Source organism: Cyprinus carpio, chromosome B15 (assembly GCF_018340385.1).
Source record: "Cyprinus carpio isolate SPL01 chromosome B15, ASM1834038v1, whole genome shotgun sequence".
Taxonomy (NCBI): domain Eukaryota; kingdom Metazoa; phylum Chordata; class Actinopteri; order Cypriniformes; family Cyprinidae; genus Cyprinus; species Cyprinus carpio.
In genome coordinates this window covers 19,693,686-19,721,386 of record NC_056611.1, presented here as the reverse complement: position 1 = coordinate 19,721,386, position 27,701 = coordinate 19,693,686, and the positions used below count along the sequence as shown (strand labels likewise).

Genomic DNA, 27,701 nt, shown 5'->3' with positions numbered 1-27,701 from the left:
CTGACACAGGTGAGAGAAGCCACGCCCCCGAGTAGTTCACACGCTCCTCCTACTCACCTTTACAGCTCTTATGTTTGACTTAAAGCACCGATATTTATTTACAGAAATGAAATATAATATTGTTATTTTTGTAAGAAGAGAAAAAGAGACAATGAAAAAAGTGACATTATAATACACTTCAAGACAAGATACAAAATGAAGTACATTCAAAATATTTAAAAATATGTGTGCATTTATATCTGTTATTCCCTTATTATTTTGGAAGTTAGTTCCATTCAGGAACATTTCATTCATTTCTGAAACCTTTCAGAACACATACACACCTGTGAGCAGAAAAGATGCCTGTAAATATATATTTTTTATGATCCAAAGGAGGCCATAAAATCATATGCTACTCAGTTGCTATATACACAAGTTTGAATATGTGATGCAGCATTTGACATAGTATGCATATTTTTCTAATCAGTATTTTTGTATTCTGAAACTTTTTTTTATAAAACATATAGGCCTGTAGGTAGGCTATAAATAGTGGTGATGCAGTATCCAGTATATTCAGTACATATCATGGTTTATTTCAGGGCAACCTGGAGTGAACTACAGAATAAATTTATAACCTGGAAATATATATATAAAAAAACTAATTAAATCCAAAGATATGATTAAAAAACATGGTTGACTGGTCAGCATTTATTTAGCCTTTATTTTTGCCACTTGTCAGCCTTTACAAAAGGCATCGAATTATTTTGTGCTGTGTTTTTCTTTCAGAATAAGCTGCTCAATACATACTGACTATAGGAAACTGCAGCATGAATATATGTTTTATTGGAGGGATGGATTAGCTCACTGTATATTAATAGGCAGATCTCCCATAGGAGACCCTTTGTTGATTACGGAGAAACAAAGAAAAAGGTCCCATAAGGGGCCAATGCATTCTCTGCTGTCTGACAACTGCTAGATATGAACTTGGCAGGACACCATTTAGCCCCCTTGAAGAGCATGTGTGAGCAGACGGTACTAATACACCAGTGTACACTGAACCGCCTCATGCAGTCACCATTTGTCTCTTTCCTCACCCAGTAAGGAGGTACAGCTCTGCATATGTTCATAACTCTGAGTGGGGAGGGGTCCAGTGATTCATCGCTCACGTCAGAATGAATCGGTCACTCTGCTAATTATGAATAAAACACAGTGTAATAATGCAGTGGAGTGCATTTACTTGCTTTATTTATGGAGCCCCCGAATTTGCATGAGCAGAAAACAATAGAGATGTCTATTAAGATTGAAAGGTGAAAAGGTCATAAGCTTCATTATAAACCAAGAGCAATGATTTAAAGGGACAGTCCGCCCCAGAATGAAAATGCTATCATCATTTGCTCACCATCATCATGTTGTTCCAAAGCTGTATGGGCACAGCAGAGGATATTTTGAAGAATGCTTAATCTTTTGTCTGTGTGAAACTTTTCTATATATGTAGTGGTTAGAAAACAAATTAATAATATTATATTATATATATATTATATATATATTATTACCCTCTTTTCAGGTTTCTGCCTGTGACCTCACTTTCAAAGCTTTTTTGCAATTATATATTAATATTCACCTCTGGCTGTGTTCAAATGGTTGCTGCCTTCCTGCAGAGAGCATCAACCTTACAAACAGAAAGTATGACACAATTCTGTCAGTTTGCATAAATTAACTCCATTCTTCCAATGAATCATTCAATGTTATCGTAATTATGTAATGTCGTCATCCAGACGCAAGTCTTCTAATAGAATGTCTCCCTCTTCTGGACGTTCCGTGAACTGTTAAACACATTCATCGTCATCCTTTGATCTCGGGATTTGTCGGTATCTTCCTTTCATTGCATTTACATTGTCATTTTGCAGACGCTTCCAAAGCGACATTGCAGTACTGTAAACATCAAAGCGTATCAAATGAGTGTGCTAATATAAGATGTCTTATTTGGAGGGGTTTCAAAGGACACCAGAAGCTTTGTTCGCATTTGCTAGCTCACGAGCCAAAGCAGATGAAATGAGGTCACCACTGTGTTTCAACCAGAAAAGAAACGCGCACAAATGAGCCTTAACATCCTTCCTCACTCGGATGCCCCCACCGTCACAAAAAGAGGCTGTGTTGTCTGAGTCTTGTCCTGGTTGTTAAATATTTCAGCTTCTCTCTCTCTCCGCTCCTTGTGTCACGTTGTGTGGCCTCCACAGTCTGCTGAGCATGTTCATCAGAAGAAACGGGTTGCAGAGATGATTAATCGACTCAAAATAAACAGTAATAACACAGCTCTCTGGAGAAAGATTATTATCTAAAGCGACTCTAGAGCAAACTGAATAGCCGATTCTATTTCACTTCCTGCAGACTGACCTTTTTTTTTTCGTAGTGTACGTTCACAGAAATTAAAGTAGATTGACAACTGATCAGGAAAACGTTACAAAAATAAGGTGAATGCTCCGTCTCAAATTAGTTTTTTAAAGTTGTATTCTTTAGATCAGGTATTTTCAAAAAGTTAATAAAATCAATTGGCATCGTTGGTCTTTTCAAGTTTGTCTGAATGAAAATGCAAATTCATTCTTTGCCATTAGGTGCCGCTTTTGAAGCGGTAAAAATAGCTGTTTCCCTGGTAATGTTGTACAAAGCAGCACTGCGCTTACAAACGCTGCTTTATCAGGCATGACAGGCAAGTTGAAATAAAAACGAGACCAATCGGACCAATCACCGCAGATTACCGTCACGCAAAGGAGGGGTTTGGAAAAATGAATGGTTAAACAAATCGTTTGGGAGTCGTTGAGGAAGTAAGGTAAAAATAAACGCATATTATAAGACAATGAAAGTGTTTTTTGACCTTGCATGCATGTCAACATGCATGCATGTTAACCTGTTACTGGGGACTCCCAAAACCAAAATATGAACCTTTCATTACCCATAATAGGGGCACTATAAAATGATTCACTTATAAAGACAGTCATTTGTTTCATTCCTGGATGAATGAGTGTGATTAAAAGAATCAATTGAGAAAATGATTCATGACTCACACATAAAAACTTTACTGTTTACTTCACTTTACTGGCTTAAACATAGAACTCTTCTCAGTTTAGAGGACTAGAGCTAATAGTCTCATACTCTCATATGAGCTTGTGTAGAGTTGAATTTGAAAAGCTGACCTTCAGATGCTTGACTGAATTTGTAACAGTTCATAATTCTAATTTGTGGTTTTGTGGTGGGGTACGAGCTGCTTTTCCAGCCATCTGGAACAGTCAAGGAGAAGTGTGTAGTTCAGCTGGCTGTCACTCTCGGGCACTGGAGGAATAAAAGAACAGTGTAAATAGGCTCACTGATCCAATACATGTGAAAAATATATGCTAGATGTTATTTCAAGGAATATTCAGATTTTCTAAACATTTACTCACCCTCAGGCTGTCCAGGATGTAGATGAGTTTGTTTCTTCATCGGAACAGATTTGGAGAGATTTAGCATTATCATTTGCTCACCAATGGATCCTCTGAGGTGAATGGGTGCCGTCAGAATGAGAGTCCAAACAGCTAATAAAAAACATCACAATAATCCACAAGTAATCCACACAACTCCAGTCCATCAAATAAAGTCTTGTGAAGTAAAATGCTGGGTATACAGGTCCTTCTCAAAAAATTAGCATATTGTGAAAAAGTTCATTATTTTCCATAATGTAATGATAAAAATTAAACTTTCATATATTTTAGATTCATTGCACACCAACTGAAATATTTCAGGTCTTTTATTGTTTTAATACTGATGATTTTGGCATACAGCTCATGAAAACCCAAAATTCCTATCTCAAAAAATTTGCATATTTCATCCGACCAATAAAAGAAAAGTGTTTTTAATACAAAAAAAGTCAACCTTCAAATAATTATGTTCAAGTATGCATTCAAAACTTGGTCGGGAATCCTTTTGCAGAAATGACTGCTTCAATGCGGCGTGGCATGGAGGCAATCAGCCTGTGGCACTGCTGAGGTGTTATGGAGGCCCAGGATGCTTCGATAGCGGCCTTAAGCTCATCCAGAGTGTTGGGTCTTGCATCTCTCAACTTTCTCTTCACAATATCCCACAGATTCTCTATGGGGTTCAGGTCAGGAGAGTTGGCAGGCCAATTGAGCACAGTAATACCATGGTCAGTAAACCATTTACCAGTGGTTTTGGCACTGTGAGCAGGTGCCAGGTCGTGCTGAAAAACAAAATCTTCATCTCCATAAAGCTTTTCAGCAGATGGAAGCATGAAGTGCTCCAAAATCTCCTGATAGCTAGCTGCATTAACCCTGCCCTTGATAAAACACAGTGGACCAAACACCAGCAGCTGACATGGCACCCCAGACCATCACTGACTGTGGATACTTGACACTGGACTTCAGGCATTTTGGCATTTCCTTCTCCCCAGTCTTCCTCCAGACTCTGGCACCTTGATTTCCGAATGACATGCAAAATTTGCTTTCATCCGAAAAAAGTACTTTTGACCACTGAGCAACAGTCCAGTGCTGCTTCTCTGTAGCCCATTTCCTGCACACGCCTGTGCACGGTGGCTCTGGATGTTTCTACTCCAGACTCAGTCCACTGCTTCCGCAGGTCCCCCAAGGTCTGGAATCGGTCCTTCTCCACAATCTTCCTCAGGGTCCAGTCACCTCTTCTCGTTGTGCAGCGTTTTTTGCCACACATTTTCCTTCACACAGACTTCCCACTGAGGTGCCTTGATACAGTACTCTGGGAACAGCCTATTCGTTCACAATCTCTTTCTGTGTCTTACCCTCTCGCTTGAGGGTGTCAATGATGGCCTTCTGGACAGCAGTCAGGTCGGCAGTCTTACCCATGATTGCGGTTTTGAGTAATGAACCAGGCTGGGAGTTTTTTGTTTAAGCCTCAGGAATCTTTTGCAGGTGTTTAGAGTTAATTAGTTGATTCAGATGATTAGGTTAATAGCTCGTTTAGAGAACCTTTTCATGATATGCTAATTTTTTGAGATAGGAATTTTGGGTTTTCATGAGCTGTATGCCAAAATCATCAGTATTAAAACAATAAAAGACCTGAAATATTTCAGTTGGTGTGCAATGAATCTAAAATATATGAAAGTTTAATTTTCATCATTACATTATGGAAAAAAAATGAACTTTTTCACAATATGCTATTTTTTGAGAAGGACCTGTATGTAAGAAACAAATCCATCAAGACATTTTTAACTTCAATCCATTGTTTCTGGCTAACATCCATAATATTGCTTTCTCCAGTGAAAAAATTGTATGAATCAGAAGAGAAATATGCACAGATCAAGCACTGCTTACAAGCATAAACAGTCCAAAACAGTTCAAAACAAATATGTTGGTGCATATGGATGTGTTACTATGGATTATGGACTCGCATTTTGGCCAGAAGTGACAGTTGAGTGATTTCTTACAAACACACACTAAAAATGAATGAACTGCTTGTTTGGACTCTCATTCTGATGGCTGCCACTCACTGAGCAAGTGATGTAATCCTAAATTTCTCCAAAACTGTTCCAGTTGAGAGGGTGAGTCCTTTTTCAGCTAATTTTCATTTTTGGGTAAATTATTCCTTTAGACACTGCAATAACATGATCTAGTATGTAACTTTCTAGTAAACAGAGCAACACATTTGTTCTTCAGACCGAAGCTGCCTGAATTCGTTTTTCTAGATGCAGTTTATGCAAAAGACACCATCAGGGCTTATTTCCTCAGTAAAGAATGACTCAGCTAATCTTAAATCCAAACACCATCTGCCAGGTCTATTTCTCACACTACAGTACAACTGTTGTGGCCCAAATATTCTCTACAACAATGTCTTACCTTCTATCATAAATTATTTGATTGTAGTAAGTGCACCCCATTGAGAAAAGCCAGCAAGTAACCTTCAAAGCCGCCCTTGTTTGTCTGTGCTTTGGATGGATTGCTTCAGATTAGATAGTTAAACTTCCTTTTGTGTTTTTGGGATGCACATCTAACTCACTGGAGCTTGAATTTTATCCCCATAATAGTTTGATTTGGCAGAGCTGAATAGTTGGGAGTTCTCAATGAACATCCAGCTCTGTTTGGAGGAGGTCATGCATTTGTTAATTGCCTATTGGCCCAAATCATATCAATACTTGTCAGTGGCACTGTGCAAATCCTGGCTGTACAGATGGATGCTTACAACCACACTGGATGTTCTCTATAAACATATGCAGAACTGAATATGGGTCAGCTATATGATTTAGTTCAATGCTCTGAATCAGATTGCTGCCTTTATCATGCAAATGAGGTTTGTTTAGTGTGAGTTTCTATACTTTTGTTGTGTGACTGATTTAGTGAAAGATACTGACTGATTAAATATGTAGGGCTATATGCTCTTTTATACTGCTGTTGAAATAGTAATCCCTCTTTGATTTTTTTTTTTTTTAATGAATCCTTTGTGTATTAAACAGAGCTTACAAGTTGTTATGATCTGAATGGAAAGGCCAAGAACCTTTCATACGTAAAGATCTTATACTCATTCACAGATTCTTTAAACAAAATCCCTGTAACTGATCTGTGCCATCCAGATACAGATATGGGCATTAAAGTTCATAATAGCAAGTTTGTGTTTAATACATCAAAATTCTTCAGTACAATGAAGGCCGTACAGAATTCTCATTTTCTGTATATAGTATGTGCTGTGGGTCTTGCAGATTATCAAATGATCTCATTTGGCAAAGAGGCAAAACCAATATCCGCTCACTAGGATTTTCATATGAATTCTTTGTAAACCCAAGTAGCTTAAAAAGAATCAAATGTTAATGATGTAAGCTGAGTTATATTGGGAGAATCTGCTGGTTTGTAAAATACACACTCTCTCAGTCAAAACCGACTAACTGAGCTACAGCTGCGGCTTGTGCTTTAAAATAACCATGATCATTTAATCTTGAGTTAACCCTGATTTATTGGCATGCAGCACATGTGTAACGCTGAAGGATTTTGAATAATTCCTCTCTCCACAGACACTGGGCTTTTTTTTTTTTTTAGTAATACTATGATAATGCAATGTTTTCTTTCAATGTATTTAAAAAAATACTATCATTTAATATTATTTACCAAGTTATCTTGGTATGTAATCGTAAAAACAGTGCAGTTAATGGGTATTAAAAGGAAGTAAAGCAATTATTTATATTATTTTTTAACATTTTTATTAAAATTATTGTAAGACATATTTAGTTTGTTTGTTTGTTTTATTAAACTTCCTTAATAATACCGCAGGATGGCGACATTTATTCATTTATTTATTATAGATATGTTTCAGTCAGTATAATAGGTTTGACTGTTGTAATTTGTATCATTAATATCATAATTTTTACATTGATAATTATACAGTTTATAGTATAAGTTTATTATTATGTATTATTCAAACACAAATTAAAATGGACATTAAAAAAGGAACAAATCAAAGCACTTTTGACCTCTTTGAAAAGTTCAAATAAAAAGACTTTTATCTTTCTAACGTCAGATAACGCGGTGATGACGTCACAGTTTCAAAGCGCACGTGTCTCTTTGAACAAGTGCCATCAAAGTTATTTCTTTTTTATTCTTCAGACCTATTAAGATAAACTTAATTCAATATAAACTATAAAACTTTATCCAGTATAAACTAACACGATTAACGTAGCATAATATTTATGCCCACGAATGAGATTATAATTTTATATAGCCTAAACAGTTTTAGTTATTGAAATTGTAAATTTATGTCTAAAACCATTAACGCAGTCTATACATTTACATAAATCTGTTACCATGTGCTTTTTTATGGTCTTTTAATGGTTATTTATTTATTTATTTATTAGGCTAAATCAAAACAAAATACAATATATATTATTGCAATATATATACATTTTTATCATATACTACTGTATATTAAACATATTAAACTATTTCTGTAATGTCATTAAACTGTATAAAATCAATAATCTGATACAGGCCACTAACTTCTACCAAAGTTTTGAAGTGTGATCAATAAACATTCATAAGTATCATAGCAGGTGAATTGCAATTGCCAGGTTAAAAGGGTTTAAGGCTCTTCAAAGTGGATCTTCAAAAGTTAATTTCCTTTGACTTTAACCTTTACAAAGAGGTGTTAATGGACCAATAATTAAATACATTAATACCTCAGTTAAAACGATACAGGGGGTACAAATACAACTCCCCAGCTCCATGTCATTATTGTGAGGGCAAGAGAAGAGAGTAGCTACACAGTCACAGCATCTTCTGTAGGCCCCTACTTGAACATGGCAACTCAGAAATTTTCAAACTTCTCTATTGATTACATCTTGGGAGACGCCAGCAAACAAACAGCAGAATCACCTGGAGTGGATCATCCAGCATCTTCTCAGGACTTCCCAGGACACTTGACAACACTGGACCTGCTCTCCCAGGATGGATCTAGAGGTCATGGTGACCATGCAGCACTGATGATGAACTTTCCATCTCCATCATGGAATGCAGGAATGTACAGCTGCTGTGTTCCAGTCTCCTATTATAAACCGCATTTTAATTCAGATTATGCAGCTCAACCGTGGCCTTTTGCAGTGTCGGGTAGGCTATGCATTTTTCTTTTTCTTTTTCTCTCTTTATTTTGTTAAGTTTATTTTAAAAAATATGTAATTCATTTTTGTGTTTAAAATGTATTTATTTCTTAAAACTACCTTCAGGCTGTGATACAGCTGAGAATCACTGCCACCAAACTGTAGCTCAGAGACAGCGCAGTCGAATCCGAACGGTTTTCACCGAGAACCAGACGGAGACGCTCGAGCGGCTCTTCGCAATCACCGACTATCCGAGCGCTGAAACCCGGGCGGAGTTAGCCAGAAACACCGGCCTCAGCGAGGAGACTGTGAGGGTAAGAAAGCGCTCTTAATCTGTAGCCTAATGACATTTTATACTTTGTGCTAACTTTAATATCAGAACATAAACTAACTAAAATCCATTTTGACGTCATTTCTAACGTTTAGGCCTATATCTAAAAACAAAATGACTAAAATGTTTATTCTTAATTTTAGGTCTGGTTCAAGAATCGACGTGCACGTAGAAAGAGACAGACCACCTGCCCCGACAAAAACACGAGGAGCGCTCCAGAGGACCATCCTGAATCAGATTAATTTATGACTGAATTATATCAACATAGACTTAATGGCTTTTAATAAGCATTGTTTTTAAAAGTATCCTACACTTTTTTTTTACAGTCTAAAAAATATGTACATTTTATACGAATAAACACCTTTCTAAGGGAAATAAACTTGAGTTTCGTTTATTTGTTCATATTTTAATTATGGTTCTGTTGTAATAGTAGTAACTGGAAACAAAAGGTCGACTTTTTATCGAACAATTCTGAGGGGAAAAAAGCTCAGAATTGCGAGTATGTATCAGGCAATTCTGAGACAAAAAGTCAGAATTGCAAGATGTAAACTATTAGATATAAACTCACAATTCTGAGTTTGTATCTCGCAATTTTTTACTTTTTTTCTCTCTCAGAATTATAAGATTTAAACTCGCAATTTCGAGTTATAAAGTCCATAAAAGAAAGACTGATGTGTTCTCGTATCGTATTGTAGGCCTATATCAAATCAATCAACACAACACACTCAAACTAAGTATAAAACACTCATGTTTATTAGTCATATAAGTATCCATAGTCAGGTTAGAGTTTCACTTGAATTAATAAGCTGTTTCATGCTGATATACTGTAGGAAAAAGAAACCTGCAAATGTATACACAGCATGCAGTAGGCTACAGTTGTTGTCCATCAAATCCAAAATCCGAATTCATGATAAGATCCACATTAATCTGATTTACAGAGTATAGTTAACACGAAAACACAAAGCACAGGACGTTAAAAAAGTACCTTGTGTGAAATTATTAAAATATATTTTTTTGTCAGACGAATAAATGTTTACAAACGAACTAGGCTATACCAATTACACAACTGGATAGAAAATGACAGAAAGCTTTGCTGACAATGCTAGATGTCACACTGAAACTCTCTGAAAGCGTGGAGGGTGAGCCAGTCAGGGCGAGATACTTACATAGGAAATAGTCCATTTACAGTCATACTTTAACTCTCATTTTGGCATCAAAAAACAGAATGTGACTTGTCCTGAAATTAAGGTAAACAACAACTTTAAGTCACCATAAAACAATATACTGTACTCCGTAATTCACAAAATGATAATGCACAATTTCAGGTTTGTTGTGAGCTGACCTTTGCACTCCATCAGAAGATGCACTATTCTACTCACTACAGTGTCACTGCTAAACCTACCACACAGATGCAGTTGTTCTTTAATGAAATGATGGCATGGCGGCTGAAGAAATCATAAGCTGTTCAGACCTGCTCAAGCAGTACATTTTCAATTTTGTAAGTTGCTCTTTTTTGTAAATCAGTGCAGCTGACCAAGTGTTCACAAGAAAGGAGAGTGCACAAGCAAAGCTGTTGTTTTTTATTCTCTCCTCGCTCTGGGATCACTGTAGTGAGTTCACCTATTGTTAATTGATCCCAGGTCATCTATTAGGGACAGACACTTTTACTCATGCTGTGCTTCTATAGGTGGTAATAAAGTAGACAGAGTTTCTATCCATATTCATATAGCATGTTCACACAGAGTAAATATTGCTGTTATTACCCACACACTTGGTTACGATATCATAAGCACATACTGTTTTCACAATCAGGACTTTAAAGAACAGCATTTACAAAACTGATCCAAGTTAAAACTGAGAGAGAAGGAATAGGTAGTCTGGCCTAACAGCTTTTATACAGTAGACTGTAGACGATAGATGAGGATTTATGTTAAAATATAAACTGTACTTCACTTTAAACTATACTAGATGAACTATTTGTTTTATAAAAATTTTTTGGTGAGAGAAACATGATTGTGACTCGTATGGTTATTTGGGATTATAAAATCAACAAATGCTTATTGTCACCTCGTTTTTATGAAAGGTTAAGAATGAACATGCCTCCTCTCAAGAGTTGCATTATTGATGTGGTTCTTAACAGTACATTATTCTGAAGTAAGAGATTATTTAGCTTTTGCTATATCATGGAGCTTGCGCTTTGGTTGGTTTTAATTAAATGAAATGTGATTTGTTAGCTTATAATATCTAAAGCAGGCCTCTCACCTAATTTCAGAGCAGTTTATGACCTAAAAACGTGCCGATGCCTGCTTATTTCATGCAGCATATTAATATCTTTTAAGCTATATGCTCACAGTTTCACTGTAGATGAAAAAAGCATTGGGCTCCAATGACAAAAACCCTCTTTTTTTCCACATTGGCAGCATCAATATTTTTAGACTTCAGTTACAATGAAACATTTTATGTTTACTAATAATATGTCACCTACTAGTTCACTTAAAGGCATTTGAAACTTAGGAAACAAAGTCTGTATGCTATAAAATACTGTAAAGTAAGACAGCAAAGGTACATAATACAGCAGCATGTTTACAAACAAAACAAAAGAGCACCTTTACAAATTAAAATAGATGTACAAGCCTAGTTGCTTGTGGATTATGACTGTATTATCAAGCTTGAATACTGCCAGTAATCTACCCACAGTGGTTTAGCAAAAACAAAAAAAAAAAAAAAAAAAAAAACCCAGAGCAGATAGAGAGATATGAATGGCTTTTAGTAGGAATGATTTTCCCTTATTTTGACTCATTAATGATTGTTTGTCTATAATTCAATCATCGGAATGCAGGACATTAGTTACTTGACAAGGCACTATTTTTTTGCTATTGAGTTGCCGTCAAAGGGGCGGGACAGCAGTCTGGGTAGTCCACAGAGAGAAGCATATACGAATAATGGAAATACACAGAGTGGGCGAGATTTTATCTTGAGCAGGAACAGAAAAAGAGGGGGAGATAGAATTAAAGATGTAACCAGTGGATTTAGGACTGCATCTCTGCACGGAGCATCCAGGGAAACCAGCAACAGAACAGCAACCTGCTATAACAGAAACAGATCATGAATGTAAAATGCTGTTTAATTTTGCATCACAGGATACATTATAAATTCACAGCTGCAGCCAAAAGCATGTGTTATTTATGGGACACAAGCATACCTGGATATGGAACTTTCAGATGTTATGTCTTTTGGAGAACGGATCGCATTAAAATTACGCTTCGGCTGGGACACTGTATAGGAGGATGAACACAGACAAATATTATAACCATGCACCTGAGGCTGTGTTGTTCATTGATATTGTATAATCAATTATATATATTTCTGTTCTTTACTCCATGCAATCATCCAGCTGAATGTTAAACTTTAGACGGGAAAAGTACTTATGGCTAATGCTATTACACATTATGGACAGAAGGTGTCACTGTATTCCTAACCAACAAGATACACACAAGATGGAGCACTAACTGTGAGCTAATGTTGTTTATTCATACAAATGCACACACTCTGATTGTGAAGCGGTGTTGCTTTAAAAACAGGCAAAGAAAAAAAACCCCACATTTTTCAAACAAGAAACATTTTAAGAAGAACATGCTCTTATCGTTGTACTTACTAGTCACCTGGTGGACTTTCTTCACTAGTGTCCCATCCCCCTGAGGATCTTTGGGCCCTGCAATTCTGCAAGATTAAAAAAATCTAATTATACTGTTGATGTCTTTTTGGAGAATTCATCTGAACAACTAAATTTTTTAAATTTAAATTTTACTAAATGTCTCTGTTTTTTTACCTTATAATAGATAGTTTTACAAAGACTTCACAGCGTAGATGGTATTTTAGCACATTTACTTAGACTTTTTCGTTATCCCTTCATAAACAGTGAAACATTACTGCAAATGTGTTTGCTATCCAGTAATAAAAGCTAAATGAAAGGCATGCTGTGCTCATATTCTACAACCAAAGCAGTAAAACATATCCCTATTTACTGTAACCCAAGTTGGGTATCTGTAAAACTTTTTTTTTTTTCTGGTACATGTTGAAGATTTTACCTCTGAACACGGGATGGTGGTGCAAAAACCCCATATTTGGGCAGACAGTGGAAGTAACGCACTCCAAATACACTGCCATCATGCTTTCCAGTGGGCTGTTCCAACTCCACACCAAACCAATATCCTGATCACAAGAATCCACACACACACACACACACACAATTCTTAATACTTGCTGCACATTATTGTACTTATATGTGATTTTATATTAATTATAAGATAAGTGCAAATCATCATGTCAGTCTTATTCTTATATCATTATATTATACCATTATCTCAGACATTCGCTCAGACATACCAGGAGCAAAGTCTGTCTTGCCAAAAAAGCGGACAATCCCTTGCTTTTGGCCTGCCACCAACACCTGATCCCCAACCTCAACCTTGACTCCATCAGGATCCAAACTGACTCCGGACAAAGACTTCTTTCTTGGAGCTGGTGGAGAAGCAAATCAAATGTGGAACTCAGTTGACAAACTTCAGATATACACAAGTCTTTTATGCACACCGAGGCTGCTTATATTCGATCAAAAATGCAGTACAAAACTATAACATAGTGAGATATTATTACAGTTTAAAGGAATCATTTTCTATTTTAAGAAAAAAAATCAGAATATTAGAATAATTTCTGAAGGATCATGTGATCATCTGAAGACTGTATTAATGGCTGCTAAAAAATCAGCTTTAAACTTAAAAAAAAAAAAAAATGACATTTTATAATAAATTTGAATTGAAAACAGTTCTTTTAAATTGTAATAATATTACTGGTAATATTTATCCATAGCGGCGCCCCTGTTAATATTACTGTTAATCAAATAAATGCGGCCTTGGTAAACATAACAGACTCATTTTAAGTAGTCACACATTAACTTGGGACTAAACACTGATTTGATGACAGATTAATAGAAGATGAACACTGAACAACACAGAATTCAAATCACACATATAAAATAGATAGTTGTTAGATATATAGATCTTATTACTCACTCTTTTCTTTCTCTTTTTTCTCTTTTTTAATCTTGCCGGTTACACGAGACAAATCCATGCGAGGGGTTTTTGGCGTGGAGGTGACTGAAGAGGGGGTCTGCTCAAGAGCTTTGCTGATTTTTGACACAGGGGCAAAGATGCCTGAAGAATAGATGTGTACACCAAATATTAAACTCTAGAAATCAGATTGTTTCATCCAAATACTGTGATCAGATCTGTTGTCATTACAACAATTATAAAATAACTTTTATTATACAGAAATTAAGAGAACACACCTTGTTTTGGGGGGCAGATAAAATAGCGGATCCCACCCACACTCCCGTCGTTCTTGCCCTCCGGCTCGTCCAGCTCAATACCAACCCACTGCCCACTAGCAAACTCAGTGGTGCCGCAGAAACGGAGGGTGCCAGCCTGCAGAAAAGAGGCATTGTGTTATATCTATATATCCTACCTTCAGACACTGCATCCATTCCACAAAGTCTTTAAACACACAGACTCTCCTAATCTCACCTTTGTGTCGTCCAGCACCACACGGTCCCCTAGTTTGAGGCCCAGGGAGGAAAGCATGAGGTTGCCTGGGATGTTGTCATAGTTGGGCAGGGTGGCACGGGGCAGGTTACAGCTGAGCGGGACTGCGTCCAGCAGCAACTGTTTCAGCTCTTTAGCCACCATGGCAGCCTCCGCTTTATCCAGACTCATGTCCATGGGGTCAGGAACAACCTCAGCAGGGCCTTGACCCTTATCATTCTGTAATATGAAGAGAGTTTATCTGTTAGTTATAGTCCCATCAGGCCGCTATTTATCATTTTGAGATTACATTGCCTACTGGGTCGATAAGAAAAGTCAGAGTGCAGTTTTGAATAATTTTTTTCATAAATACACACTATTGTTTGACAGGTTGGTGTCAATAAGTTATCAATAAGTGGGGTCAAAAAATTTAAACAAAATGAAAACTTGTATTCAACAAGGATGCATAAATTTGATCAAAAGGGACAGTAAAGACTTATAATGTTACAAATCTTTTTTCTTTTTTAAAATAAATGCTGTTCTTTTGAAATTTCTATTCATCATAGAATCCGAAAAAAATGTTTCCACAAAATAAATATTAGGCAGCAAAATAGTTTTTAACATCCACCATTAGAAATGTTTCTTAAGCCCCAACTCAGCATACCAGAATGATTTCTGGTTATGTGACATTGTAGACTGGAGTAATGACTGCTGCAAATTCAGCTTTGCCATCAGAGGAAAAAATTACATTTCAAAATATATTCAAATAGAAAATAGATATTTAAAATGTAATAATATGTCACAACATTTTTATACTGTATTTTATCAAATTAATGCTGCCATGGTTAGCCAAGAGACTTCTTTCAAAAACATTAGAAAATCATACCAACCCCAAACTTTTGAATGGTAGAATATATTTGTGAATCTTATTTTATATATACAGTGTGTCCATTTAAAAGTATTCTGAAAACAGACCAGCGAAGACATCTGAAACATTCATTCAAAATGAACCAAGTGGATTTATAGCAAAGCCAATTAGGCTGATTAACTCAAGTGAAGTATAAATCATTATGCTCACTCTGACAGTAGGGTTGGCTCCGTGCTCCAGCAGACACTTGACAGCACCGAGACAGAGGTTGGAGGCGGCGATGTGCAGGGCTGTGCCATGACAAAAGTCATTGCAGGTGGAGTTGAGCACTGTGTGGAGAGAAGAGCAACAGATTTTTGCTTTTTTTTCATTTGCTTGTGCATGATACTTGACATTTTCTAAATGATTAAAGTACTTTGCATTTTCTACCTCAGCTTATGTGTGAGAATATGGCTAGATAGTTTCTAAAAGCATCTGGCTTACTGAAAGTTTTTGAAATTCACCTTTAGGCTTGGACGCTTTGAGCAGAACACGAATCAGTTCTGGCACATCGAAGTAAGCCGCATAATGGAGGGCGTTCATGTTGGTCCAACGACTGCGCAGACTCACATCAGCTCCCAGAGCTATCAGCTGACTGGACAGCCGGAGCGCTGCCTGAGGATCACCTGAAAAGAAAACACATTGTTAACTACAGCAACGGTCACGTGCTGCAGGCTAGATTTGCTTTTATTAAATTGGCAAGTGTGAAATGCACAGCAAGGTAAGAGCTATTAAAGGATTTAAAATTACAAGCTGTTCAACTTTAATGAACTCAATTACAGAGAAATGTCAGATTTGGATTGTGGATCGCAAGGTGATCACTCACCCACTCCGTGAGCTCCTGCTTTGCAGCAGTAGTGGAGAAGAGTCATATCCGTCAGGCCGTCACGGTCATTCACATGGCAACCTCGCTTTAATATCTGAAAGTGACAGAGTTTATCAACATGAACGTCCATACAACTGGAAGCCAATTAATAACTAATGCAGACTTGCAGGCAATTACGGTCTTGAGTAGATGAAGCTTTTCAAAAGCAAATGGCCACTTTCAAAGCTGGATGAGAGCCGTATTAGTGAGATGCACTCTAATGATGAAAATAAAGCCAATTAATATTTATGATATGTGATAGAAAGAAGCCTTATTGCTGAGTCATCCTAAACGTCACATTTTCGTAATATATAGCATCCATTTTGTGGAAAACTTGGAGCTGATATGCAAGAATCCTATTGAATTGAGTGCAGTATTATTGAAAATGAACACATGTCTATTATATACATACAAAAATACATCAAAAAGATTTGTGTGTAATTAAAAAATATGAAAAATGCCATCTATCCCAAATGATGTATTGGAAATTATGTTTTAAAAATCGTCACAATTTTGATCCTCTACCAGTGATTTCCCTGCAGAAAAATATAACTCAAAATGTGGTTTTCTGGTTTTTCTCTGACACCAGTGAAACCAGCATAAAGGATGGTTTAAGCTAGACTTGTTAGGAAGGTCGTGAAAACTTTTAACCTTCTGAACTTATGAAACCCTTTACTTTGATTACACATCACAAGTTAAACCCACAAGGCTAAATACTGGTGGGCAGTGAGAGTTCTTCTTCACCGAGACCTGACAGGTGTAGCTGATTTAGGGCAGGACTCAGTGTATAGATCAGTCAAATGTAGGAGGCTTATTAGCACTGCTATCAATCCCTGCAGCTCCAGTTCCTCCAGGGACACCTATCTACAGCAAGACACCTCCGAATCCATTACTCATACATCTTTACATAGTTTACAAGTGCTTACAAAGACTTCAATTAATGTTAGTCAATTTGAATAAAAAAAAAAATGTGTAAATAAACATTGTGACCCTTTCTCAGTACAACATGTGTAAAATCATTTCAGTCGGCTGACATTTATTTTCCTGTAGTGCAATCAAATCACTTTGGCAAAAGTTAATATAGAGATTAATGCAAATGTGACTGTGCAGTATTTCTGCGTGGTGATATAACATCTCGTTCCAACCTATGCACTCCAGAAAGATGAAAAAAAGAAAGCTGAGAAACATTTGGAAAAAAAAAACTCTCACAAAGAGTGAAGAGGACAAAAGTCTTCAACAAGTTTAAACACAACCTATGGATTAGAAACCAGACTCTATCATCAGTTTATCAATAGATCATATTACACAAAAATACCCACAGCTGGATAGAAATTCAATATGTCTCCAGAAATGTCAATTATTAATGGTTTACTGTCTTTATTCATTAAAGGGATAGTTCACCCATTGCACACAAAAAGTATTCTCGTTGCTTCATAAACTTATGGTTGAACCACTCATGTCACATGGACTATTTTAACAATGTGCTTACCTTTCAGGCCAGAAAGCTCTCGGATTTCATCAAAAATATCTTAATTAGGTTTCTGAAGATGAACGAAGGTCTTAGAGGTTTAGAACAAAATGAGGGTGAGTAATTAATGACAGAATTTTCATTTTTGGGTGAACTATCCCTTTAAGTAAAATAGATATGTTTTGTTAGTTGCCCACATATTCAGGACGTTTCCTGTCTATACTGCTGACAACTCGTAAGAAATACTTGAATCTTGACTACCTCATTGCCTATGATGTCAATCTTGTGCTGAACTTGTGGAACCCATTGGCGGATAATGGCGAACAGTTCTGGGATTGTGGTCCGAGGGTCTGTCAGAATCTCCATGCAGGCCGGATCATTTGGATCAAAGAAGGTAAATGCTTTAATAGAAGCAAACAAAATACAGGATATAAATACAGGGATTTATTACAACAGCCAATAAGATTACCACTACATTATGTTGTGGAATTTTATAAACGTGTAGCTCAGGATTTCTTGTACTCTGTAATATATTTGGGTAGATCTAGACTGCTAGGATGAGGAACCCACCATAGTCCTTGGGCAGTGGAGCCTGTGCAGATGGATGCACTATGGGTTTCTTGCGGGGTTCATGAGCAGGGCTGATGAACTCAGAGGCCGGCTGGGCCTCTTCCACCTCAGAAGTTTCCTCTTTAGTCATTCTGCTTATGTGTTTGGGCCTGTAGATTAAAAATGCATAGTTAAAAATAACAAATACAGAGTGCAATTTCATAACTTTTATAGACATTGGATAGAGCAATGCTCATAAAATGTGTACAAGAAAATCAACCCAGCAATAATAACTGATTTTTTCTTGATTTTCATCATTTTGTCCACTAAAAACCACACTGATTTAGTATCTTGGTTATTTTGGTCCATACCAAAAAAGCAAATGATACTTAGGTTTGCGTTAGATAGCGTTCACACTGTCAATTGTAATACCTAAACTAAAGATACAAAACAAAAGGCGTAAAAAAACAGTCACAACCTAATCGGACAGCTTTAATGATGTATTTGTTGAGAACTTAACGAACATCCAAATCAATGCTGTGTGCAAGCACACGCTCACTGCATGTGTGTACTGTATATATGGTGGTATTTTTACAATTCCATGATGCCTGTACTCAACTATAATGTGCAACATACAACCAAGTCACATCTTGTGATATCAGGTTCGTTAGATGCTTTGGTCTAAGTTGCACTCATATATCAATCAAACTGCCCCAGAGACTGCACCAGTAGGTCCGAGTTAGATGCTCACCCAGGCAGCATTCATCCTTATTTAATTGAACTGCACTAACAGAGCAATTGGACCAGAGTTCATTTTAATCAAACCAAACCAGCCACCTGTAAACACACCCTAAAAGAACCGAGTCTTCATTGACACTCTCAATATTCTTTTTGTTTGATCACTGCTCAAAAACAAAAGTGAGTATATATGATATGAGACGTATGATCATGAACCTCTACGCCACAGTTATCCCTCCCAGCGAGGCTCTAAGTTTAGTACGGAGTCTGGTGGAGAGGATGAGTGACTCACTGCTTCCAGCACTGTCTGTTGGAACAGAGGAGAGACCAGACCTCACAAGCCACTGCGCCATCTTACTGGAGATCCATGGTGAATATAAGTCACTACAATTTATTTTGATGTCTTAGATGCCCATAACTGTATTCTGCTCAATCAGCCATCAAAATAACATTCAGGGAATTAACAAGAGAATGCTAGACTTAGCCCAACACTACAGTATATGTCCTACAGTACACTGTTTTATCAAATTCTTTTGGAAGTTACCCTAAATATTTGGAAAGCAGACCATGACATGTAGTATTTTTCATGCAACTGATACATTTTATGGTTTTTACCATCAGTATGCCTGCAATCTATATGTTTCCAAAGAGAATATTGAAGATACAGTGCATTTCAAGTTCATGTTAATTAGAGAAAAAAACCTGATCCATTGGAATAAACTTAACTTCCATTGACGTATAATAAAATCAAAATACTTATTAATGGGTACCTTCAAAAGCCCATTAATCATGATCTTATGTGATAGATTTTAAAACATATTTTCTGTGATTAATTTATCAGATTTTATTGAGCTTTTATTGTGATTCCTTATTGACTATTTCACGAAATGCCTAGATATTCTGATCTGTTCTGAATACTATTTCATCAAAGCAAAGATCAAAGTGAATATGAGCTTCAGTATCACTCGCTCTTTTTAATAATACATTATGTATTCCTTCAAAGGTTTTTAATTGCTTCTGGAATAAGCTCACACATCAGCTGTTTGTGGTAGTGCTTTCAATTGTCCTTCTATTGCATCAGACTGTGGGAGACAGGATGGTGTTTATTCACTATAAAGATGTCAATTTAACAAACTGACCACATATTTTGCATCTTGTAATGATAGATGACACTTCAATCAGATTTCAAATCTTTTTAAAAATGCATGGAAATGAAAATTTCCTTAATGGCTGCAAGGTTAAGATTCAAAGTTTTATCTACTTCAATAATGGAAAATAGGTCTACCAAGAAGACAATAAAATGCAACCACATAATATTTCATAACAGTCAAGTATATATAACCTACAGCTGAATCGTTCATTTTATAGAAAAAAAATGAATAAATAAAAGCATAAGACTATTACATAAGATATATGATATTATTTAAAATATTAATATGTAATTTAAAGATATCTAAACTGCTTGACTGTTGAATATTTAATTTGTTTTATTTTACTCCAGCGCTTTCTACCAAAAAGGGGCGTAATTCAGAAATGAATCGTGCACAAATGAAATCGACACAGTCTTCAATCCCTCAACATTACTGATTAAATCGACGATAAATAAGTCAAAATCATCTAAAATCTGTATCTCGCGTCTAAATATATAAAAACAGTCGCAGTGTGTTCTCGTATTCCCTTATTAAGCATGTCAGTCTTGCCCTGTGTCAACAAGAAAACATGGACGCTCCGTCACGCAGCACATGAAAAACAAAGCAGGCTGTTTTTCTCACGCGGAAAAAACAAGATGACCAGCTATATTTTGCGAAAAATTCAGATACTTGATAGAGCGGAATTATAGCCTTTTTTACCTGATAACAAGCCTCAAAATCGCGATTTCTCTTCCACTCTTTTGTGAGTCGTTGTTGTGCTATGGAGGATGGAGAGGATGCTGCGCCTTGTCCTTCTCTCTGCCTGCGTCACGGCTGTGACTCACAGCTGGACCACTCTCCTCTCCGCATCTCCTCAACCGAACTTGATGCTCATTCTAGAACCTGCTACTGGCTTAAACGCTTTTTTCTTTGCAGCTGTTAAAAGACACCTGCGCGTTTCAAATACTAATGCAATATATGTATAATTTATACAATGACTTTAATGGTTGGGTCAGCATTTGAAAGGAATTTCAGTTAAAACGACTGTCTTTGGCGTCTCTATGAGCACGGCAAACCTAGTTATCTTAATTTGTTATCAACACGCTAAAACTTAGTATTACATATTTGCATATATGTAAATCTACAATAAAGTAATGAATAACGACAGTCCTGTTTTGTCGAGAAACTAAGTGGAAAAACGCTCTAAGTTAGAAGTTTCTCCAACGTGTAGGCCTATTTAGCCCAATGGTTTTTGTAAAAGGTTAACATTTTATGAGTAGCAACAATTTGATTGGAAGCCAAGTTTTTTATTATTTATTTATTTTCAGAAGGGCACGGGTACAAACTCATACCAAATGCCCTGAACAGAACTGGCATATTCTAAACGTCATATCTTTATATACAGTAGGGACATATTTCAGAATTAAGAAACATTTTCACTACAATGTATCAGAAAGAACATATTGCTATATGTATACAGCTATTCTGTATAATAGCCTGTACTGTTGAGTTGTTGCATTAACACTTTTTAAAAATGCATACCATGCTAATTTAATATAATACCAAAGCTGTTTTCAGACTAATTCCTGTAGCTCAGTAGAACACTGTGCTATTTTCTATATATTTCTTTTGTGGGCTTGGCTAAAACAGACATTTCCTACAAAGCATCAACAGACTTTATAGCGTTTGTGTATAGTTTTTTTTTTTTTTGTAAATATTAACAGACAGTAGTTGACAGTACGTCATTGCACCAGAGCAGACAGTGTCTTCACCTTATTCCTGTTATTGCTACGTCGTCAGTCTTATATGAAGTTTGGATATAAGATGGATATAACATTGACACTGACAAATGTATTATACATTGTCACAGCTGGCTTGGTGATGTTATTGCTGTGGAAGAGTCAAAGAAAGCAGAGCTGTATTGAGCAGCTGCCTCCAGGACCAACTCCATATCCACTGCTTGGAAATGTACTTCAAATTGATGTCAAGGAACCATACAAGTATTACCTAAAGGTCAGTATTTAATATACAATAACTCTGTTATATAATTAACAGCTGTTTCTGCTTGGATGGTTGTTGGGATATGCATTTGAACTCATTAGGGTTGGAAAAAAACATTATATAAATAAATAAATAAATTACCCAGCTAATTTTAAAATGTAGGTGAGATTCTCAAATTTCTCTCGCCAGAGAGGATTAAAGACGAAATTTATAGGGCTGAATATTATACAAAGGCTCCCTTTACTGCTGTCGTTCAAAGATGAATTGTGCTTTTGGTTTTTTTGCCCCCTGACTTGCTGACTAAAGCACATTATAACTCATACTATATCTGTACCACTTATAAATATGTACACATTTGCATAAATATTATTCATGGTTATTCATCAGTTCTTGCTGTTCAGCGGCAGGGCCACCTATCCCCTGTTGATTGAAGATCACACTTGGATATGGTGGGTTCTCTAGACCATTGTTAATCATTACACTTTAATATTTTTGGGAGTTGGAGAGAGCAGGGAGTTTGAAAAACCATTTTTGTTTAAAGTAAGACTATACATGTTGTTAACATTGGCTTGGGCAGTGGACACTGCTTGAAGGAGATGCACAGGTTCACTCTTATGATGCTGAAGAACTTTGGAATGGGCCACAGGAGCTTTGAGGAACAGGTCAGGGAGGAGGCTGAGAAAAAATGTAAAGGTAAAACAGTTTAATATTCTTTGCATGTCCTCTTTTATGTTCAGCTTATCAGTTGACATAAACTGAAAACTCCTGATCTTAGCAACTTGATCTTATGTTATTTTCTCTGCTTTCAGCCCTGCAGACATGCTGTCTAATGCCGTGGCCAATGTGATCTGCAGCATTGTCTTTGGGCAAAGGTTTGAATTTGAGGATCCACAGTTTAAGTTTCTCCTTCAGACAGTAAATTCTGTCTTCACTGTCCGCAATAGCCCTACTGGACAGGTATTGTACTCCAAGAAGTTTCAATTTTTTTATGTATATTTTGTATACACTCTTAAAAATAAAGGTTACAAAGAGAGTTTTTCCCCAAAAGAACCTTTCCATGAACAGGTCTTAGAAAAACCTTTTTTTTCACTATAAAGAATCTTTTGTGGAATGGAACTCTTTAGAGTGTAGTAAAACAAATAGGAGTAAAAAGTTAAACAAATAGCACCGCAACAACAAATTTGTTAGCTAAATCTGGATGAAATTTGTTATATTATAATATTTTGGTTTTGGAAGTCATCTGAATATTTCATGCATAAATAGCTTTATTTTCTTTCTTTATAGATCTATAATGTATTTCCTAAGTTAGTCAGCCTCTTTCCTGGTAAACACCACCTGCTGTTTACAGACATAAACAAGGTCAGAGAGTACTGTAAACGTCAGGCCAAGGCATGGATAAATAATAATGTGGACCCCTCATAATTGATGCCTTTGTGCTAAAAATTCAAGAGGTAAAAATAAATGGAAACATATTTATCCTTTTTCCTGACAACAAACAGGCCCATTTAAATATTTGCTCATATTCTGCTTTTAAGACTATGGGATAATCTTTGTATTAATTATTAATCACAGGAGAAATTCAATCCTGACACAGAATATCATTTTGACAAATTGATTTCTGTGGTATGGAACATGTTCAGTGCCGGCAAAGAAACCACTTTATCCATAGTAAGACACGGTTTGCTTCTGATGATGAAGCACTCAGATGTTCAAGTTGAGATCATACAAATGTCTTTTCTTTTCAAGCATCAAGTACAATCCTGTCTGTTTTTACTTTCACTTGTTCTGTACAGAGCACGTTCAGAAGGAAATTGATGGGACTGTAGGATAGCACCATTGGCCCTCAGTAGAGGACAGACAAAACCTGCTGTATACAGATACGGTAATCCATGAGATTCAACGCCGTATGAATCACGCCCCCCATCACTATCCCGCACAAGATGATGTGTGACACTGAATACAATGATTATGCCATTCCTAAGGTATTCTACACTTTACTGCCTCTCCATACACTGATATATTTACAGGTTATTTCTTCAGTTGCAATGCTACAAAAAAAAACCCACATTGTTTCGATCCATAAAACTTTCTGAATGAAGATGTTCAATTCAAGAAGATGCATTTGTTGTATTTGGCATGGGTGAACTCAGCTTCATTGACATTGTTTATACAAATTGTACCCCTTTTTTGAAAACTGAGGTTGACACATGCTACATAATTAAATTTTTTACTGTCTTACATATATAGGGACAAACATAACCAGACAATAAAATTGCTGATACATGGAGAACAGATGATTTTTGAACTGTGCTCTCTTGACAGGCAAGCGTGCGTGTCTCAGTGAGGCTTTGGCTTATAGAGCTCTTTATCTACAGTACTTCACTTCCCTCCTTCAAAACTTCACCTTCAAAGCCATGGTGCATCCAGAGGAGACTGAAATAACCCCCACAATCAGCAGTTTTGGCTGCATGCCCTGCACATATAAGTGCAATTCTGTTCCTAGGATATAAATGAAGGAGCAGTCCAGAAAGCCTTTATGCAAGGATTAAATTAACGTGCATTTTCTTGCAAAACTACAACTTCCATACTTAGCTTTTTCCATGTGGAAGGCATTGTGCTTTCAGTGAAATGTTTATTGAATTGCATGCTGTTAATAAAACCATAGAGCTTCTCTTAAACAAATTGCTTCCATTGTACTAACATTCACATTCATATCTACCATCAGAAATGTGAAGAATGATTAAATGAATTATGAGAAAATGTGATATATCTGATGCATGACTTAAAAGTTTTACAGTATGACTGCATAGGCCTACATGTTATTCTGCAGTGAAATGTAATAAAACATCTCAAAACTAAAAAGAATGGTTGTTTTAATGTTCTGCTGCCATTATTGTCATTATTAACACTAACACACAGCAAGACCTTGGTAATTCTCGTTTAACTTAGACGCAGGAGCGTTTTCCCCCGGGGCACTTCACCTGATCTGTTTTTATATACAGTCTATGCACCTGATTTGCTTACGTAAAGAAACGGTTGTGTTTGGGAGTGGGGTATTATTTTCATTGCATGACTTAGAAACACCGCTCAATTTAAATACTTTTTTGTTGCAGAGACCCACCTCGGTCAGGGTATATTCTGGCAAACTGTTTACCAATCACGTTTTGCAATCGGCAAAGCAAACTGTGGTACACAACAACACGCGATGGGTAACTCGCAAAGCACAATGTTCCTTCGTGTTTTCCCAGCACTATACCATAGAAAGTATGAGGTTTGAGAAGTAGAAGGCGGGGCAACAGTTAAATAATGCAAACAGATATTAACAGACACGTTTCGGTCAAATATTGATGGTTTAGGCCTATAACAAAACCCAGTGTTAAAGCAGAGCGCAAAACCGATATAAGAAAAATCAGAGATGGTTTAAATGTCCTTTGAAATAACGCTAACCACTTGTTTCGGTATGGTGGAAATTTTAAGTAGATCATTAATTATTAAATACATTTACATTAGGTCATTTATACACACACACACACACATACTGTATATATATATATATATATATATATATATATATATATATATATATATATATATATATATATATATATATATATATATATAAAAATTAAAGAACTTAGCACAAAAATCTGCAATAATCTTAAAGTCCTTAGTTATTTTCCTATCAATACATATTGTATATATATATTATATATATAGGTTTTCTACTTTATTTTTATATAGAAATATACACATAGGCCTATATCACACACACACACACACACACACATATATATCTATATATACAACACACATCCATTAATACACACACACAAAGAAAACAAGTAGATAGAACTGAAAAAGAATATAGAAAGTGTTGATTAATAGATAGTGTTGGAGTTTTGTTTTGTTTTTCTTTGTTTTTTTTAGAAAAACAAGCAGTTAGAAAATGAATGAAAAGTGCAAGTGACAGAGGGTCAAGTGTTTGTTTTTTGATAAAAAAATAAATAAAAATAGATAAAATATAGTTAGAATAGAGAGTGCTAGAGTTCGAGGGTCAAATAAAGATGGAAGAGATGCGTTTTGAGATGTTTCTTGAAGATGCATGTGCATTACTGCATGTAAAATATATTTTGCTTTGCAATATAACAATTTTAAAGGTAACACTGTAATTAAAAAGGCAATGTTGACATACTGTAATAATGTTTATAATTGTATTTTATCTGACAATTACTGTATCAGTTAAATATATTACACACTTTCAATATACTGAATTTATAGAATAGAGCGCATTTATTGCACAGCTGTACTTTGAAATTTAAAATCTAGTAGCAATACACACTTACAAACAGTTCTAGTGCACATGTAAACAAATATGCAAAGAACTACGAAGTTACATATTTACATTATTTTTACAGTTACAATCTGTACAAATAAAATAAATTAATTTATTCCTTGTGTTATGTCTAATCCTTAGCATCAGCTAATACTGCTTTGTGCTGTTCTTCAGTTATCAATTACTGATGTAGTATCAGGGTTGAAGTTAAAATAAGCTCAGTAGGCCTACTGTAAATCCATGGCTTTATCAGATCTCGTCTGAATTGGCTAGAGGAGGGTGAGCAGAATTCAGCTGTCTATTTCTTTAGGTTGGAACGGCAGCAAGTTAAAAGTTCTATTCAGCAAATACAGTATGTATTGATAGGAAAATAACTAAGGACTTTAAGATTATTGCAGATTTTTGTGCTAAGTTCTTTAATGATTTATATTCTTCCAAATTCTGCCAGCAGAATTTTTTAATTCTCACATAATATATATGAATAGCCTAAAGAAGACTGTCGTCTTTGTGATGAATCAACATATAATCAGGGTTTCATCCCAGTCATTTTTTAATTTAATATTGAAATCTGAAAAATGAATTATCCGTTTATCTCATGAATTTACTTCATACCTGCACTCACTTTTGAGAGTGCTAGAACTACGTAGACTGTCAGCGAAAATGTTTTTTGATAATGTAACTTGAAATGTTAAATTCACATTAAATATAGCTAAACTCATTCATATTAAAAATATGTTATAGCATGACACCCATATCTGTTAATTAAATGAACAGACAGGTGTAGCGTATCAGGCCTGAACCAGACAAATTAAAGATTCGATCTTGAGCATGGTTGAAACAAGAGAAGCCGAATTCCTCGGAAAGGCAACAGGATGTTGTAAATTAACTCCTAGCACCACAGTCTGAAGCTAGATAACCAACCAGCTCTTTCACAGAACAGCTTTCAACATTAACACCTTTATAACAATTATTGACAATTTCAATTCGAAGAAGAGATTGTCAAATTTGGGGCAAGTAATCAAAGAGATGCACAGCGTTACCATCACATGTAAACCCATGATAGTTATCATGATCACAAGCTCTTTGGATTGACTTCCCCCACCTCGAAGGAAACCAGACTGAAATTCCTAAGGAGACCTGTTAACCTCTCTGGTCTTCACAGGACATATCCTTACTCCACAGAATGGCACAGAGAATGCCTTCCAATGCATATATGCACCAA

At 36.0% G+C, this 27,701-nt stretch overlaps 2 protein-coding genes across 3 annotated transcripts; one reads left to right on the top strand and one right to left on the bottom strand.

The window, feature by feature from the left end:
* The first annotated feature begins 8,013 nt into the window (after nucleotides 1-8,013).
* LOC109103170 (homeobox expressed in ES cells 1-B-like) lies at nucleotides 8,014-9,258 on the top strand. The gene is made up of 3 exons (XM_019116528.2): nucleotides 8,014-8,588; nucleotides 8,705-8,892; nucleotides 9,053-9,258. Exons 1-3 carry the CDS (start codon nucleotides 8,282-8,284, stop codon nucleotides 9,149-9,151), a joined length of 594 nt encoding a protein of 197 aa, XP_018972073.1. The 5' UTR covers nucleotides 8,014-8,281; the 3' UTR covers nucleotides 9,152-9,258.
* A 382-nt stretch (nucleotides 9,259-9,640) lies between these two features.
* On the bottom strand, nucleotides 9,641-21,022 carry LOC109103164 (CAP-Gly domain-containing linker protein 3). 2 transcript variants are annotated; one of them, XM_042739675.1, is made up of 14 exons: nucleotides 20,866-21,022; nucleotides 18,299-18,447; nucleotides 17,990-18,129; nucleotides 16,222-16,315; nucleotides 15,860-16,021; nucleotides 15,567-15,685; nucleotides 14,492-14,728; nucleotides 14,257-14,392; nucleotides 13,982-14,122; nucleotides 13,296-13,430; nucleotides 12,998-13,121; nucleotides 12,565-12,629; nucleotides 12,112-12,184; nucleotides 9,641-11,996 (listed from the first exon to the last, which is right to left on the bottom strand). In XM_042739675.1, exons 2-14 carry the CDS (start codon nucleotides 18,426-18,428, stop codon nucleotides 11,939-11,941), a joined length of 1,614 nt encoding a protein of 537 aa, XP_042595609.1. In that variant the 5' UTR covers nucleotides 18,429-18,447; nucleotides 20,866-21,022; the 3' UTR covers nucleotides 9,641-11,938. The 2 variants fall into 2 exon arrangements, with proteins under 2 accessions (XP_042595609.1, XP_042595610.1); XM_042739676.1 differs by having other exon boundaries at nucleotides 9,641-11,993.
* Between the last annotated feature and the right edge of the window lie 6,679 nt (nucleotides 21,023-27,701).